The 19,473-nt window shown below is 42.3% G+C and overlaps 1 protein-coding gene across 1 annotated transcript; it reads right to left on the minus strand.

The window, feature by feature from the left end:
• Positions 1 to 14,002: 14,002 nt before the first annotated feature.
• CCDC89 (coiled-coil domain containing 89) lies at positions 14,003 to 15,411 on the minus strand. The gene has a single exon (XM_075548693.1). The coding sequence runs from the start codon at positions 15,332 to 15,334 to the stop codon at positions 14,234 to 14,236; it is 1,101 nt and encodes a 366-aa protein (XP_075404808.1). The 5' UTR covers positions 15,335 to 15,411; the 3' UTR covers positions 14,003 to 14,233.
• Positions 15,412 to 19,473: the final 4,062 nt, after the last annotated feature.

Here is a 19,473-nt window from a genome sequence, read left to right on the forward strand (position 1 = left end):
CACCCACTGTGTCCTTCTTCTTTAGGAGTTTTCTGCGAATTCTGGGCTTCTTCCCTCTCCATATGAAGTTGGTCATCAGTTTTTCCATTTCTTTGAAAAAAGTTTAGGGTAATTGTATTGAGATTCCATTAAACTTATATAGTGCCTTGGGCAGAACTGACATCTTTACTATATTGAGCCTACCAATCCATGAGCATGGGATATTCTTCCATTTGTTGAGCTCACTCTTGGTTTCTTGCAATAGTGTTCTGTAGTTTTCCTCATATAGATCTTTTGTTCTTTTAGTCAGGTATGCCCCTAGATATTTCAATTTGTGTTTGGCTATTGTAAAGGGTACCACCTTTTTTATCTCTTCTTCTGTGGTCTTATGTGATGTGTATAGCAGTCTGATGAACTTCTGTTTGTTGATCTTGTATCCTGCCACTCTGCCAAACTCCTCGATTGCTTCTAGAATTCCCCTTGTGGAGCTTTTGGGATTTTCCATATATAAAATCATATCATCTGCAAATGATGATAGTTTCACCTCTTCCTTCCCCAGATGAATACCTTTGATGTCTGTTCTTTGCCTTATGCTGTTACCTAACACCGCCAGTAAGTTAAATAAGAGTTGGGACAAGGGGCATCCTTGTCTGGTCCCCTTTCTCAGTGAGATTGTGTTCGTCTTTTCTCCATTGACTACCACGTTGGCTGTTGGTTTTTCATATATAGCTTGTATTGTCTTGAGGAATTTTCCTTCCATTCCTATCTTCTCAAGTGTCTTAAATAGGAATTGGTGTTGGATGTTGTCGAATATTTGTTATGCATCTGTCGATATGATCATGTGGTTCTTATAGTTTTTCATGTCAATGTGGCGAATGATGCTAATGGTCTTACATATGTTGAACCATCCCTGCATCCCTGGTATCAATCCCACTTGGTCATGGTGAATTATTTGTTTTATACACTTTTGTATTCTGTTGGCTAGTATTTTGTTAAGGATTTTTGCATCGATGTTCATTAGGGATATTGGTCTTTAGTTCTCAATTCTTGTGGGATCCTTGCCCGGTTTTGCTATCAGTTATACTAGTTCCATAAAAGGAGCTCGGGAGTTTGCTGTCTTTTCTATGTTCTGGAAGAATTTGGGTAGGATTGGTGTTAGTTCTTCTCTAAATGCTTGGTAGAATTCTCCAGTGAAGCCAACTGGTCCAAGGGATTTTTTTGTTGGTAATCCCTTGATAACCTTGTCTATTTCTTCTATTGCTATGGTTCTGTTGAGATTCTTGGCGTCTTTTGGGGATAGCCTAGGGGGGGATTGTTTTTCCAAGAATTTGTCCATGTCTTCCAAGTTGTTGAATTCATTGGAATATAATCCTTCGTAGTACTGTGTAATTATCCTTTTGATTTCATTAGGGTCTATTGCAATGTCTCCTCTTTCATCCCTCATTCTTTCTATTGAAATTTGTTCCTTCCTTTCTTTGGTTAGGTTTGCCAGCAATCTGTTGATTCTGTTTATCCTTTCAAAGACTCAACTTTTAGCAGCATTAATTTTTCCATAGTTTTCTTATTTTCTCTCTCCTAAATCTCAGCCCTGATTTGTATTTTCATTTTCTTTTGCTTTTAGTAGGATTGTCCTGCTGACTGCTCTAGTTGTTGTCAACTTTGTGCCAGCGTATCAGTCATGATTCTCTCTTCCTTTCTCCGGTGTGCATGGATTGCTGTGAAACTTCCTCTGATAACTGCCTCTGCTGTGTCCCATAAATTTTGGTACATTGTGGTCTCATTCTCGTTGGTTTTCAGAAATTTCCTAGTTTCATCTTTGATCTGAGCCAGCACGCACTCCTTTTGCAATCGAGTGCTACTCTTCCTCCAACTGTTTGCTCCTTTCTTCCTCTTCCTTTTCTTGATTTCCAGCCTTATGGCACAGTGGTCACAGAGAGAGGTGAGATTTATTACATTTTTAAGTGAATCAGAGATACTAATTGCCCTCCACTTTTCTCCCCAAGGCCATTGATTTGTTGAAGAAACCAGGTAACTTTGTGTGGAATTTTCCATATCCTATGTTTGTCTGTTTGCTTTCTTGTAGTTTCATTTTACTTTTCTCATTTATCCCTACAAACCTGCTTCATTATATTAAGATTCAACATTGTTGGCAAGAACATTTCCTCAGAGAAATGTTACATTTCATGCTACATCCCATCAGGAGACATTTAATATCTAGTCGTGCTGCTTTTAGTGATGTCAAGATTGATCAATGTTTTCAAATGATGACAATGTAATACTCCATTGAAAAGAAACTGAGACACATCAGCAATTTATTTCGTGACTTAGTCTCAGAAATCATATTTTCACTTTTGCAGTATTCTATTAGTTACACAAATCATTCCTTAGTCTGTGTGTGAAGAGATTCCCAAAGATGAAAATATTCAGAGGTGGTGATCACTGGGGGTGATCTTGGGGGTCAACTACTGCATCTCATAACATTACTGTACATATTCATGTACTGCCACAGAAACACCCAATGTCTCTAAGAATGTGGTTGGCAAGCAACATCGACTAAATCAAAGGAGAAAGGGTTCTGTCCCATTTGTACCTTCCAAATATTGTTGCAAAGGAGTCTGGGAAATGGATTTTGCCTTTGTATTTCTTTTGTTTCAATTTTTCAGTTTCTATAATACAGGAAATCACATTAAAAGGGGTATTGAAATGAATGCTGAATGCCAATATCATATTTCTCCAATGTCTATGATAGTATTGCTCCAACACCAATACTTGAGTTCATTAGTTTTTCTATAACAGAGAATTTCAACCGAGATGGTAGGGAATGTCATCTGAATTAACATGTGGTGTTGTTACGGAGACCTGGGAGCAGCTGGAAGGGAAGCATTGGGCTACAAGCCACAGAACAACTGTTCAAAGGTACCAGATGCTCAGTGGGAGAAAGATGAGGCCATCTGCTCCCACAGAGATTTATCATGTTTCGGGGGAACCCTGTAGAGAGAGTCGCTATGAGTCAGAATCCACTATATGGCAGTGGATTTGTGTGTGTGCGTGCATGCATGTGTGCGTGCGTGTGTGTGTGTGGTCAGCTAAGTGGCTGCAGAAGAACAACAAATATCCTACAGTCTCATTTCAATAAGTCTCATTTCAATGTAGCTTTCCTCTACATCAATGAAGTACAATCTGGAAAGGGTAGTGAATGAGGCCACAAGGGGGCCTTATGTCTTCAATAAAACTTGAAGAATCAAGGGATTGATAGTACCTAGAGCACTTTTGGATTACCTTTATAAGCACTGCATATATGTGTTGATGATTTGTAATTCTTAGTGTACAAGAGTATTTCTCTTCATCTCATTCTCAGGAAAGTATTTCTGAATGCAAATAAATGAGAGTGATCTTATTATGGTATAATATACACTACTTATTTTACAAAGGAGCTACCTGTGTAAACAACTAAAATCGCAATGATGACTTGTATTTCCACCAATTAAGCAAGCTGCACAGTTGCTGTCTCGGAAGTTGATTGGGAATTGCTGCTTTGATAGACGGGAGAGTAGATGTTGAAGTTTGGGCATGAGAGGTTTGGAAAGGAAAGAGCAGAGATATTTCAAGTTCTGATAATAAGGATTTTGCTTTTCTATACTACTTCCAACTGGAATTGTTTTGCCTGTCTCTTCTGTCATTCTAAAGTATGCCTGAGGTGTTCTTGCTTCCCACTGTCATCCTAAAACATCTTTCCTCCTCCATCCTTTAAATCCCCAGCCCTTTTATAATTTTAAATATAGAGAATTTAAATATCAAGAAATTGCAACTATCCAGAGCACTTGCAAGCATCAGCAAAGAACAGTATGATGAATCTCTATGAAAGGGTATAAAAAAAACTGGAATTGTACTGCAGGAGTGGTGCTTTCCTAGTGTGCATTTGTCTCACTAGGTGAGCATCTAGCAACTAGCTCTGAGTTAGTGCACCCAGTGGCATTACCTAGGCTCTCTGTAGTCACAGTGGATTTTTCCTACAAGCAGTTTCACTCAAACCTTGGTGTGTTTTTTTGTTGCTGTTTTTTATGACCAATTTAAGAAAATAGTGTGTGGCTGTGAAATTTTGTTTCCTGCTCAGGAAAAATGGCACAGAAACTGTTGCGATGTTGAACACAACTTGCAAGGGCAGCGCTATGGGAAAAACTCAAGTGTAGGAGTGTTTTTCTCATTTCAAAAAGGTGAAATGTCGATTGGTGACAAAGCTCATTCTAGACATCTGTCAACTTTCTAAATGGATGAAAACGTCAACTCGTAGTGCATTTGGAGTTCATTCCACCAGGCCAGACTTTTAATCAAGCGCTCTACTTAGAGCTTCTGAAAAGACTGCATAACTGTGCAACAAAGAAGGCCTGATTTGTGGCAGACACGGGACTGGTTTTGCCACCACAATGCACCTGCTCACACAGCCATCTCGATGTATCAGTGTGGTAGTTACATAATCTCCTGTCAACTTTCAAAGGTGTGGTGTCGAGCCTATCAATCAGGTTGCAGCTTTAGGACCTCATTTGGAGGCACTAAAGAGATAAATAGCTCATTGGAGGACAGACACTCTGCTTCAATTTCCTGGTGACAAGCTAGAGGTGCTATGTTGATGGACCCAGACTCCGGGGCTGAAGTAGCCACATGGAGACAGACCCATGCCAGTGCCGAGATGCTTCCACCACCACTGGATCCACAAGACTTTCCATCCACTGCCTGCAATGTTTCTTCCAGCATTTGACTTCATGGCATGCGTCTGAAGAACTTGTAGACCGGTAACACACCTATGGGCTAATATTGGATTTATGGACTTAACCTGCACTGGGCTGGGATGCTTTCTTAATGTGCTGTGTAATACAGGTTTCTCCCCAGGTTGTCACACTGTTTGCCAGCACATTGTGAAGTCAGATGCTTAGAACTTTTCGCCCTGAAGGCATTCAGCACCACAGGGCAGTCTATTGACCGTCCAACCACAGGTGGGGCTCACTCCCTGCTGATAAGGGTAGTGGATTGTCTTCCTGAAGGAGAGCTCAGAGACAAGGTCGAATCCACTCAAGGGTGATGAACGTTAGACTGCCATCTTGAGTCTAGGGTCCAACCATTTTGTCACATGTGTGCCCCTAATCCCTCCTCTTCCTATTGATGTACACCCCTAGATTTTCCCCTCCCATTGCTTGTATTACCTATGGTACAACCCCTTCATCTGATCTGGATGGTTGCCTGTAATCAGGGAGGTTTGCACACCCCTAAGTATATATGGGCCTTGGTCAGAAATAAAGAGGCTCTCCCCTCTCATTCTCCCACTCTCTGTACAGACCTGGCTTCTGAAATCATGGCCATCCTGCAGGTGATCAGGCTACCGTGAAATGTGTCTGACTCCTTTATTTTGTCTTCTCTCCTACCTTCTATGACTTTACTATAATCGTTATGTATTATCGCTGTACAATTGTGCCTATGGACCCCATGATACTGTCAGAGGCTGGTGCCTCTGACAGTGTACAATTGCTCTTTGATACATATGAATGTCTCTGGATTTGTTACTCTAGTCTACCTGAACAAATGCAGCCAGTTTTGGGGCAAAATACAGCATGCCTCTCTTGCCCCACTCACCTTCCTCACCTGACCTCACTCTGTGCAACTTCTTTTTGTTTCCACGAATGAAGGAGGATATGAAAGGACAGCACTTTAATGACATAGAAGAGATGAAGGGAAAAAAAAAAGAGAGATGCTGTCAGCTATCCAAACAGATGAGTTTGAAACATTTTCCCAAGAATTGAATCACAGATTTAATAAATGTATTAAGTTCAATGGAGAGTACGTTTGAAAGTGATAAGGTGGTTTTGAAAAATTTTAATACATAGATTTGAAACTAAAATTCCATTGGGGGTGTATATCCCCTCATATGTATATCCAGATTTAACAATTATCAAGGTTTGCCACACTTGCTTTATCCTGTTCTTTTCTGCTCAAGTATTTTAAAGTGAAATGTAGACATCATGTCATTTCATCCTTATACCCAATGGTATGCATCTTTAGTTATAAGGTCATTTTTAAAACCCACTATTCCATGATTGCACTTTATAAAATCTTTATGGATTTCTGTTATTATTTAAAATCTACTCAATATTCAATCGTCTTAAAACGATTACCTCCAAATGGTTTATTTGAATCAGAGTCCAGTAAGTTTAATATAATCACTTTAATTGTTATGTCCCATGATTTCTTTGAATCAAATCTACCAGCTCCCTCCACTGTTCTCCAGAAGACCATAGATTTGTGGAAGAAACCAGGTCATTTGTTGTATGGAATGTTCCATATCCCAGATTTATGTTTGCTTTCTTGTAATTTCCTTTTACTTTTCCCAACAACCCCTTTTTCTATAAACCTGATGTTTACAGGATGATGACAGTCTAGTACCTTGATTGAAAAATTCTCTTATAATCTTTCTATTAATGGTTTCATCTAATAGTGATCAAAAATTTTATCCTGCATAAATTTTATCCTGGGGTTACAAAATGATTTTAAAAACCCACTCATTTCTTTACTTTTATCATCTGGAATTCTGTAAAGAACAATTTTATCTTATCACTTAATCATTTTATTACATGGACAGAACAGGAAAAACAGGGTAAGTATGCAATTCATTCATTTTAATAGCCAATTTCCAGAGTAGGTAGTTAGGGACCAATGAATTGTTTGTTGTTTCTGTTATTGCTCTGTTCAGCCATTCCATCTTTTTTGGTGTGTCACAATGGACTCACAGACTGTGGTAGTTACATAATCTGTTTTCAATTTGAGACTTAAAGTGAAGGGGTGGAGGTTAGCCTGTCAATCAGGTCACAGATTGATGAGCTCATTTGGAGACGCTAAGGAGATAAATAAGCTTGCTGGAGGTGGGACACACACACATTACTAGCTACGAGCCTGATGGAGCTGCACTGCTGCAGCCAGAGCCTTGGAGCTGGAGGATTTACACGGAGACCCCTGCCAGTGCTGAGATGCTTCTACTGCCACTGGTTCTACAAGACTTTCCGCCCACTGGCCTGTGATCTTCTTACATTTGGCATCATTGGATGTGTTTTGTGAGTCGGAAGAGAAATGTATAGATTGGTATCAGGCATATGGGCTAGTATCGGATTTATGGACGTGATCTGGACTGGGCTGTTTCTAAAATACAATTGCTCTTTTATATAAAGTTCTTTCTTATATACCTATGAGTGCATCTGTATTTGTTTCTCTAGTCAAACCAGACTAACACACACAATATGAGTTTCCCTTATTAGCAGTCATTAAGTTTGACACTCGAATTGCTCATCTTTGGCCTCATGCTCAGCTTGGCTCTCATGCTTTTGAAGGACCCTTACTCACTGCCAGTGAGTTGGTATCGACTCAGTAACCCTATAGGACAGGAGAGGACTGTCCCTGTGAGTTTCTGAGACTAACTTTGAATGGGAGTAGAAAGCCCCATTTTACTACATTGAGGGACACTAATTAGTTTTTCATAGCTTATTGTAGATGTACCACGCTCATCTGGTTTCTTTCTACTCTGGTTCTGGGATAAGTCAGTAATTCAAGGAGTCCTCCTTGAGTTTCATGAAAACACCTTTTGGAGACCACAAAAAGGCTCCAGAGATGCTTGCTCCTACTGAGTGTCAACACGCTTCCCCTCTCAGTGGACAGTTAAATAGCGGTTCATTTTAAGGATATTTATTATAAGTTTATATTGAGATTTTCGATTTATATTTAGCATTAAGCAATTCTACTTCTTTTTAATATCTTCATGTTTACACTGAAATTTTTGGTCCTAGCAACATTAACATAATTTACATTTGGCTTTACCTCAATATGTACAAGTGTTTTAAAACAATGCCAACACTACAACTAACAAAAGAACTTTATTAATATTTCTTTTCAGTTCTATTTGTCCTTGAGAGATATTAAATTACGGATATTACATCAGTTAATATAAAATCCTTTTCTAAAGTCACGTGGGAAGCATTTTCCTCTGTATCGCTACACCAATGGAAAACCTGTCATCCTTCTTGCACTCCAGCTTTCTCCCTACCCTCTCTCCCTGTGACGCTAAGTCACCCTGATGGGAGCACTGGGAGTTTACTTACAAGGACTGTTTCATTTAAAATCATCCCAAAGAGGGTAACATTTTAAGTATTATATTGATTTTTTTAAATGAGACCCAGAGAGATCAGTAACTTATGTATGGTCACCAGACAGAGTCAAGACTTGGACCCAGGCAGTCTTACTCACTGCACTAATCTTACACGGCCTGTTTGCTGGCCATCATCTGGATTTCCAAAGGGCGTAGTGAAAGGGGAGAGGGGTGTTAAACAGGGATGATAAGGGGAGAGAGGATATGACCAGATTAGAAAGTTCAGGCTTGACAGGAACTGAGGTAAATATGGGTTTAGGCATAACAGGATTAACTTCATCAGAGATTCTTTATGTTAGTGTGTACTGAAGCTGCTTAATCTGCAACCCTGCATGGTTTCACTGTTAGGAAAGGTAGTTTTCTTCATAGAAACAGCAGTTTCTATGAAAGTTTCTGAGCCACTTGACTCTTGTTTTTCCCTCACCTCCTGTCTTGGATTCTATAGGCTTTATTTATTATTCTCAAGAACATACTTCATATTTTCTTTTATTTATAAATGGGCTTTAACTTAAATGCCATCCCTAAAGAAAGCTTTCTCTAGCCTCTCCTACACTAGGTTGGAGAGCTTTACCATTTGCTTCATCTTATCAGTTAGCATTTTTCTGAGAAGACAGGATGTAAATCTAATGAGGACAAGGTGGTGGTTTTTGTTTTGTTTGGTTTTTTTGCTCACGTTGTATCCCAGGACTTAGCACAGTGCCTGGCAAATGTTAGGCTGGCAACATTTTAAAATGAATACAATGTATTACACAAGTTAAAAATGAAGATGGAAGAGATGAGAGTGGCTGCTACCATAATTTGTCCCTTTGGGCGAAACCAAAATTCACTACTCAAAGCCTAAAGGCTTGACTCTTCAAAACAGATTTTCTAAAAGGTCAAATTCCACACAGACCTATATGAGAATACATGGGAAAGCTATCACATCCAAATTGTAATATTAATCATCAGGAGACACTTAGGAGTGGAAAAGATGTTGTCATTAGCTGTATATGTATTGCTGAACGTTTGTCAATGCAGCAGCTGCCAGCTGAATGGCCTGACCCAGATCTGTCAGACCATATTTGGCTCTACCTAAAATATATCATGTCTCCCCAGTTCTTTTCAAAAGAAAAATCTGCAGGCTCTTTGAATCACAACGCTTATTTACACAGAAGCAGGGCTAAGTGGGGAGTCAAACCGATATGGAGATGCTTCTCTGTTTGTTTTTAGCTTCATTTATCTTTTAAAATACGTAATATATTCATGACTCCAAAGTTAAAAATATATAATGGTGTGTGTGTATGTGTGTGTGCGTGTATATATATATATATATACATATAAAATTTCCTTCCCACCCCATTCCTATTCCCCTACACTCTCTTACCCCACTAATAGCCACTCTTACTAACATTTCTCTTTCTATGATCATTTAGGCAGCTAGGAGTAAATATGAATACTTCCTTGTTCCTCCCTCCACTTTCGTACACACATTATAACATGCAGCCTACATCTTTCTGTGCCCTGCCTTTTTCCATTTGTGCCAGGGATCGGTACATAAAGACCTCTCTCTTTTCTTTGTCCACATTTCCAGTGCATTCCCACAGGGGTAGTCACCCACAGATTATTTAACCAGTTCCTTATTATGGTGTGAAATGATACCTAACCTTGTGCTGTTACGAAAATGCTGTAGATAATATCCCCAACATGAAAAGGAAGATTGTTTTAGACTTGTCCAAATAAAAGTTGTTTAGCATCTTAATTAGTCTGGTGGTCTAAGGAAGAGAATGCTGTGGTGTGTGTGGGGTGGGCAGGGGATTTGGGCAGAACGGTCAAAGTGCGGACCTCATTTTAAATATTTGTGTGCCAACAATTGATATCTTAACTGTCTACCCAGTTCTCCTGGTGTTGCCAAGGTATGATCAGGGAGTCATCCCTCCCCTGAGAGGGAGCAAAGCCACAAGGGGCTTCAAAAGGGTCATGGAAAACTAGAATGACAAGACCATGGCATTCTTCCATGAACTTTTGGAAGCCCTCTCGTACTTCAGAGCAGATACCAGGGCAGGTGCTCTTTGAATGTCCTTTAAGTATTTAATTTTTATACAGTGGAGGTGGAGAGACACAGATGTTGTTAATGCATTTTACAACAAATGCATTCATTCACACTAGCTGAAGCAGGAGTGAGCATTCTGAAAACATCAACCTCAAATTTTACTTCTTGTAGAGTCCTTGTTCTCCTTTAAAATGCTCATATTTATATTTATGCTTTTATTATGCATATATATGTTCATATGTATGCTATTTACTTTCACACATTGCATGTGTATTTACATATTTATGAGTCAGACAAGGCCCTCAGAGGCACACCGAGACATTTATAGAATCACTCTGATCGGCTAAACAGCACTGCTCACAGATCATCACACCTTAGAATGTTCGTTCGGCCAAATGTCATTGCAGGGCAGGGAAAAATCCCCAAACTGGGAATACATCCACTTTGTTGTCATTGTGTGCCAGGGAGATTTTGCTGTTGTTTTGAGTTTTGCAAAGTTACTCCTAAGGTTCATACTTTGGAGCACTGGTTTGCTCCAGTGGTAGGCATCGCCTGGCTCAGTGCCCCATATCCCAGTCAGACTGGCAGATTCCCTAATGTGTTTATGGGTCACAAATATCATACAAGATCAACACTGAACAAGTGGAACACAAAGTGCTGTGGAGCACCGCGAAAAAGACATCATGTGGTGGTAGTTTGTACAGGGGAAGCAAGTATGAATTCTAGGGTTAGAAAGCAGACCCCGCTGCGGCGTTTGAGACCTGCACAAACTGAAAGGACTCCTGGGTGACACCAATGGCTTGCAACTGAGTACGGAACCAACGTTGGCTTTCAAACCGACCCGTTGGCACCCAGAAAAAAACAGGAAGGCCCCGAAATCCTATTCTGGAATATGTGGGTTCGCCATGAGTCAGAATCAACAGCAAGGAGGTTTTGGTTTCACACAAAATGACAACGAGGGGCTTCTTGCTAAAAAAAACTATGACACATTTCAAGACAACAACCAAACCAAAAACGCACTGCCATCAATAAATGCCAAACCGTAGTGACCCCATAGGACATGGTAGAACTGCCCCTGTGGGTTGCCAATAATGTAACTCAACCCGCAGGGTGGCTGGTGGTTTCAAACCACTGACCTTTTGATCACAGGCCAACTCAAAGCCACTATGCCACCAGGGGTTCCACAAGACAACAGCCAAGCGTTAAATCAAGTGTGTGCCCTGTGCAACTGCTCAGGTTGCGTGCCCACGAGTCCCACTCCGATAGAGAGGCTTGAGTTTCAATCTTACCCGTGTCGCTCAAAATCTCAATACCACTAAGTAAGTCACTTACCCTCTGAGACTCTTAATTTTCTCTCCTATGAAAGATAATGGAGCCTTCCTTGAAGGGTGGACATGACGGTGAGATGGAAGGAGCTCGACAGCTAGTCAGCAGCACACATAGGCCTCCTTTCTTGATCCATGTGGTGGCCTCTTCTCCTCAGCTCTTCAAGAGTCCATCTTCAACCTCCTAGCGCCATTGCCCACTTTCCGGTGAAAACATCCCCAGATGCACTAGAACAAACCTTATCAAACTGCCCATGCACCCAATTGTGGCCCAACAGCCATTTATATGGTTTCAAGCAAATTCAAACTAATCATGGTTTGGAACAGCACTATATTTAGAACAAAGACACCTGCTCCCATCTCCTCCACTCATGCTTTGGGGGACATGGGTCCCTGTCCCCAAGGATGTCATTAGAGTTGGTATCTTTTCCCACCCTCAAAAGCCCTCTTCCAATACTAGATCTTATTACTATTTATCACCAAATATGTGGTGGCATAACTGTAAATTGCTCAAATGTAATTATTTCTTAGATTGCATGAATTGTAAGATAATTACTTTGTAAAATAATGCTCTATTGAATTACCTTATTAGTTACCTGAGGAAGCCTTTTCTGATATTTCCCTTTTCCTTTAATCACTACCTCCCTTATCTTTTACCAAACTAGGAATCCCTGGCCCACGGGAACTCTTGTCCTGCCGTATATGTCAGGTCTGGCTGTCAAGGCCTAGTGCACGTCTAGGCAGGACCTACTCTTTCAACTTTATGTGCAGCCACAGTTCTTCCACCATTCCCGCGCTACCTGGTTCCCCCACATCTGGGCTTAAGAGACACAAAACAACAAAGCTTCTGTGCCTTTCTACATTTTGCAGTTTCGAATCCTTCCCAACTCGCTTCACTCGATGAAATTCTACTAATAAGACACCATTTATATGTCAGTTTCCATAGTAAATCATCTTTCTTACCCACCCACCCCTAAACATATCCTGAACCCCAGGGAACATTAGATTCTGTTGTTCTTTTCTCAACACCTGCTGAAGACACAACACACATCATTGTCATTATTTCTTGTCCCTACTCCATATGCAAGCTTTTCCAGGGTAGAAAGCATACGTGCTCAGGTTTCTACTGGATGCCTCGCCTAGTGGCTGGCACCCAGTAGAGAGCCAGCACGTCTTTTAGTGGAGTACAGTCATCAAAATCCCTGCTCCCCAAGGAAGGAGGAAAATTTGAGCAGATTACTAAATGTTTCCTCTTCTTTAAAATAGGCATGAGCATGATACCTTCTTGAACATTCCTAATGATTAAATAAAACATACATTGGAACTAGTTCCGTGCAATGAGAAATAGTATCGCTTCAATAAAAGAGCCTTGGTTGAATTAGGGCCTATATTCCGATTCTTGTTACCATGTAAAAGGAAGTAAGTAGTACTTTGAAATAAGCAACATACTTTTTATGTTAATGAGCAAAACAGCATGTAATAGCAAAATCTTAATAGAAGTATAAGGAAATAGGTTTAAATTTGCTTGAAGTTAAATTGTGCTTGCTTAGAAATTGTTTAGGTTCGAATCCTGGGTTGGCTCGCTACCTCCCCAAAATTGTTTAACAGACACCTATTAATATATTAATGCAAACTTAAATAATTGTGACTCTTGGCATGCGTAGTATTAAAATAAGTGAGAAAATACTGTATCACCAGTTCAGAATAGTGTCTACATACCAGTCACTAAAAATAGGGACATAAGGAAGCATCAAGCGTATTTTATAGCTATACTTTTAGAACTTTAAATAGATCACAACAATTCACTTTAATTGCCTACTCATCTCTACACAATGTTGCAGATATGCACGCAACATTTAGTTTGTTTTCTTAATAAAAAAGGAAAATAATAATTGCAATTAGAATAAAAAACAGACAATTGTTATGAGTTGCTAGCAAATCATACTCCCAAATTGGGGTCTGTGTTCTACTCACATATTGTGCAATAGCAAATGAAACTACTAATACCTGGATTAGTGCTCATCTAAACCCTATTTTTATCTATTTTTCATTGGAATATGATCTAAGCTTGCAGGAAAAATAAAAATTGGCTAATTTACTTACTGTCATACGGAATCGCTATAATAAAGTTCACCTATTTGGCAAAGGACTTAATAATCTCAATCTTTTTTTCCAACCTGAAAATAAAACCGAGACCTACCATAGGATAGCTGAAGACAAGCAACTGTGTGGCCAGTTGCCAAATCGGACACTTATTCCTGCCAGGTAGCCGGCTATTATGATGCTGCTACCTAATAGAACCTACAGCCTCAGTGACAAGACACTATAAGCCTGCCCGTCTTCAGAGGTTAATTGACCTTTTTATTTTTTCATAAAAGCCCATATTGTACATCGAAGGACCACTGAAATCATAGAAGCTACTAATTAAACATCTTAGAATAGATATATTTGAGGTTGAGTATAAACACGAAGCTACTGACAGAAAAATTCTGGAAATTTTCAGAGGCAAAAGGAAATCTGGTAAATCTATTTCCTGGGCGGTAGGACTAACCATGCGTGCTAGCTTTATGAGAAGAACAACAACATTATCACAGTAAAGTAGCTTTTCTTTGAGTTTCCTTTTGGGCTTAAAATAATAAATGGGCTATTCCTTTTACCGCAAGGCAAAGGCACACACATTGCATTCTACAGCAAAGTGCTGAGGGAGGAGACCCTTCCTTATGGAAAGAGATGGCGAAGCTTGGCGTTGAGTTCTCTCTCCTTGCTTAGAAGATCCAGGCTGTGCTTCTTAAAAGCTTCGGACTGCAGCCTGAGTTCATCATAGGCCTTCTGGATCCCATCCACTCTGCGCTGAAGCTCTCGGACCCTCAAGTTGCTGTCCACAGCCACCGCCTCTTGCTCAAACCGATCTAGGGCATGCCTCCTGGCCATATCTGCTGTCTCCAACTTCTCCTCCAGCTGGCGGATCTCTGCCTGCTTGTTCTGAAGCACCTTGCCCCTCTCCATGGACAACTGCAGCAGCTCCTCTTTCTCGCGGGTGAGGGTCTGCAGTCGGGTTTGCAGCTCCTGGCTCAGGCTGCTGTGTGCCTCCTCGGCCTTGACCATCTGCTCCACGGCCTGCTGGTGCTGCTGCTTAAGGTCCTGCAGCTGGCTGCACACCTGCTTCATCTCTCTCGCATGGGTGCAGGCCTGCTGGCTCTGTAGCTCCAGCAGCTCTTTCTCGCGGGCCTGCGCCTGGGTGGCCTCCAGAAGACACCTCTGTTTCAGCGTCTCCAGCTCCTTGGTGAGGATCTCACTGTGGGCGGTGAGTTGCAACACTTTGGCCTCCTGGTCCTGTAGCGCCTGACTGAAGAGGGTGTTGTTCTCGCGTCTCAGCTTCTCATTCTCCTCTTTGAGCTTGACGTTCTGCTGCTTATGTTCATCCTTGAACCGGATCATCAGCTCATGGTTGGCGGCCAGAGTCATAAAGCGCTCCTCCAGCTTCTGGGCCAGCTCGCACTGGGCCTTGAGCTTCTCGGCTTCCTCCGTCCTCTGGTCCTCCAACTCCGTGTTGAGCAGCTCCAGGACCTGGCATCGCTCCAGGGCCTCATCGGCCCTCCTTTTCAGGATGCAGATGAGCTGGGACTGCTCGTCGAGGCGGGAGTGAAGCATGGCCTTCTCCGTCTTCTCTTCCTTGGTCAGTCCCCTGAGGTTGGCCAAGGCTTCCTTTAGACCATCCAGTTCCTTAAACTCCTCCTCCTCCTCCTCCTCAGCCTGACTTTTCAGTTTGTCATCTTCTTTATCTAAGCGTCCTTCAGGGGCCTGGAGGGACGCGTCCATCCTCAGAGCCTGCTTTTCCTGATGCCTGGACGCCCTTCTGCCCTTCTCTCCCGAGGGCTGACTATAGTCTTCCCTCTCAAGTTTCCAAAGCCGCAGGGAGCTGCTAAGGACTCCTGGCACTTAGCACTTAGCAGCAGTTGGGGTTGTTTCTTTTTTTTCTCCCCCTAGTAAGGGGCCTTCTGATTGGTGGACAGGGTTCAGAATGCTGTGAAGTAACAGAATGACTTGCATGAGCACAGAGGCCAGCTTGTCAGCACAGCTCTCTGGTCACAGATCGGTGTCTGCCCTGCGTGGTACAGAGAAGCCAAGCCCACGCCCGTTTCTGGTCAGCATCAGGGCAAGAAACTGAACGCCAGTTCATTCTGTAGGAGCAAACAAGTCAAGCAGAGTGACATTTTCCGCCTTTCTCTTCCTCCTTCAGTTGCCAAACGAATACATTACTGTTTGTAGAAATACCGTTGGCTCTTCAGAGATGTGTAACCCTGAATGTACAGCAGCAGGTACTCTGAGAGCCAGGCTCCGAGGGGCGGGAGGTCTGGACCTGTCGTGCCCAGTGCAGCGCAGCTTTGCCAGGCTCATCCTTTGATTCGCTCACTGCTCCGAGGTGAGACGTCTGGAATCAAGATGTCTCTCCGGAGGGTCTCGGGAAGATTGTATCTCGCCCTTACTTAGCTTCTTGGGGTTTGTGGGAATCCTTGGCATTCCTTGACTTGGAGGTGCACCACTCTAGGCTGGCACACTCCCTTTTGATATTTAAATATGAAAATAGTCCACTGATGAGGTGCCTTTGGCGTCCTCTAGGAACACCTTTGTCCCCCTCTAGGAATCAATATTTTCTACTAGCTGTTACTCTGTTTAAGTCTGGAAGTTCTCCTGAAACTGGTCCACCCTTGGGATCCTGCTGTTATTTGAAATATCACGACACCACAGTAAGAACCACTGACAGATGAGTTGTGATAACACATTAGACATTTGACAATCATGCGACTTCCATCCTTTTGCAAAGTAAGACATACTATAAAGAGGTTTAATGAACTATGCAGATGTAATGAACATTAAAACAGGAAAAAATATCCAAGAGGCTTACTGTCATACAGCATGTGAGACTATGCCTCTGCCCTGGGCTGATGTTGAGTTTGATTCCCCTTCCCCCTGTTCGTCAGGGGAGGTCAGTCAGATGTAGTCCCCACACTATTCCTGCAGGCATAAAACTTGGTCAATCCTCTTTCTAGTGGGGACCAATTAGCCCCCTCCACATTGCTAAATTCTGTTTACAAGCTTCTATCGACAGGGTCCTGCTTGACATACATAAGCCCTTAAATGTTAACAGGAAGCTAGAGGAAACATGATCAGAAACTTGACCTCACATCCTGACTGAGGGACTGCGCATGGGAGGAGAGGAAACAACAGCCTGTTTTCCAGAAGGCTGAAGAAGCCAGTTCTTTCCCAAGTCAACTGTGGGAAACTAACAAATGTCATTCCCACAGAGTCTCCCCTCACAGCTATGCAGCTTTAAAGTGAGCACATGGTCGACTCTGTCTCCCTGTAGAAGCAGACTTTCCCTGATTATCTCCTCCCACCGAGGCACCCACCCCCCTCCTTGCCTTCCCCCATGCAGGTATAGGTTTTCCTCACCTGTGAGTTCAAGGATGGGTGCCTTGGTGACACCCATGATTGCCAACCACCTTGGGACATATGGAACTACTGAATATGCATGTCTTACAGCTACCTACAAATAGCCCCCAAACAATAAAGATGCTCTCTCCTCAGGTCCCCTCTCCTCGGGCCCTCCTCCCCCCACCCCTTTCATCTCTCTCCCCTGCCACTCCCACCTTGCACATGCCCACATGGGCCACCAAGTGGGGCTGAGGTGAGCATGCAACCATGAAATGTGCCTGACTCCTTCACTTCACTCTCTCTTCTATCTCTCCTATTCTCTATGACTTTACTGTAACCTTTACATTTTAATATTATCGCTGTACAATTGTACCTGCTGGGCCTGTGATTTGTTAGGGGCTGGCTCCCTTGACAGACAACCAAAGTGGAGGGGATGTTCTGTAACTGGGTTTAGTACTTGGGGGCATTTATTTTCTGAAACTATACCCACTCCACACTTATTGACATGATTAGGTTTCAACGGTCAGGTCATTATGTGAAAAACGGCACAATATGAAAATGCAGAATGACCATTTCATATCACATCATGGTCATTATCCCACCATCATAATATATCACCGCACATCTGCCAAACCACTGGGAATCCCCGCTCACCAAGTTCACAGAAACACCACAGTCTGTTACTCTTGCCTCACATCTCAGAGTTCATTACTGCCAGGTGGGTGTTATTGACATGTAATAATTGAAAATATGTTTTTACTATTGTTGCAAAAGTGAAGTGTCCAATAGCATGAGAGTTTATAGATGAACAGTGGGTGTAAAATTAGTAGATAAGCCTTGGAGGAAGTAAGGACAAAAGAGAGGACGAGAGAGTAGCCCCCGAGCAAAATAGGAACCAGAGTACAGGAGAAGGCAGATGGATGATCTGGGGGCTTTTTCCTTGGGTATTAAGTTTGGATGATTAATACCCAAAGCTGGGTGACTAGGGAAACAAACCCAGAGACACTCATATGTGTGTAAGAGAGAACTTTTATATCAAAGAGCAATTGGACATTAAAAAAAATCCCAATCCAGATCAAGTCCATAAATCCAATATTAGTTCATATTATCAATACTCGTCCATAAATTCCTCTTTAGATTCATGTAGCCATGCAATGATGCTGAATGTGGGAAGATCACAGGCCAGTGGGTGGAAAGTCCTGTGGATCCAGTGGTGGTGGAATCATCTTAGTGCTGGCGTGGGTCTCCAGGTGGCTCCTTCCCCGGGCTCTGGCTGCATCAGTGTAGCTCCATGTGACTTGTCAGCAGGAAGACAAAGCAGAGAGAGTGTGTCTGCCCTCCGTTGAGCTATTTATCTCCTTTGCACCTCCAAATGAGGTCATCAAGTTGCAACCTGATTGACAGGCTAGACTTTAGCCCTTCCCAAGTTGGCAGTAGATTATGTAAGAACCACAGATGATGAGAGTATACAAAGAAATCTGAGCAAGTATACTGGTAAATAGAGCTGAAGAGAAGGTTGCTAGGTCTCTCTGAAAGTAGTTAGCTGTGTTTGACAATTAACATTCTTTTGATGGACTCCTATGCCACGTATTGTGAGAAAGATGGGGCTTTCTACTCCCATGAACGATTAGTCTCCGAAACTCACAGGGGCAGTTCTACCCTGTCCTATAGGGTCACTATGACCTGGCATAGACTCGGTGGCACTAAATGTCACGTGGGAACCCTGGTGGTGTGGTGGTTATGAGTTGGGCAGTTCAAAACCACCAGCTGCTCTCAGAGTTACAGTCTTAGGAATTCACAGGGGAAGTTCTACCCTGTCATACAGGGTTTCCATGAATCCATATGGCCTTGAGTGTAGTGAGAGTTTATTTTCGGGGGGTTGTACTTCATGTGAACAGTCCTTACATCGAGTTCTACCAGAGTCTTCCCTACTTAGAAGCTGTTACAATTTGGGTGGCTGGAGGATTATTGGCCTTTCTGGAAATATCCATCAGTGGCTCCTAGAGATATTATTTCCTCTTTCAAAGCAATGACAATTTAAATAATTTTCATCTGAGAGAGAAACGCGCTCTTCCTGCCCACAGAGGTGAGCACGCAGTGCAGGCCTGGTCAATCAGAAGACCTGACCCCAACGACTCCCATCCACAGAGAATGGTTGAAGGACTAAGGTGACCCGAGGCTGGCTAGTGTCACTCAGAGCGTTCTCAAGCTGAGCCTAGGAAAGAAAAGCGCTTTAGATGAGAGGCTATAATGAGATGCCTGGACTGTTATTTCCTACCTCATGAGGAAGATGAGAAACGTAGGGTATGAGGCAACACGTGAATTCCTGATTCAGGCCTGATTGCCCAAAGTCATCTAGGTTCCTGCAGCACTTCTTCAATTCTGTGAGATAATCCACTGTTTTTCCTACACCCTTTGGGTGTTTAGCACATGCAGTTCAAGGAAGCACATGTGTTTAGCACATGCAGTTCTACCACATGCAGTTCAAGGAAGTACCTCCCATGGGAGTATACCCAGGAATA

The sequence above is a fragment of the Tenrec ecaudatus genome, chromosome 4 (assembly GCF_050624435.1).
Source record: "Tenrec ecaudatus isolate mTenEca1 chromosome 4, mTenEca1.hap1, whole genome shotgun sequence".
Lineage (NCBI taxonomy): Eukaryota > Metazoa > Chordata > Mammalia > Afrosoricida > Tenrecidae > Tenrec > Tenrec ecaudatus.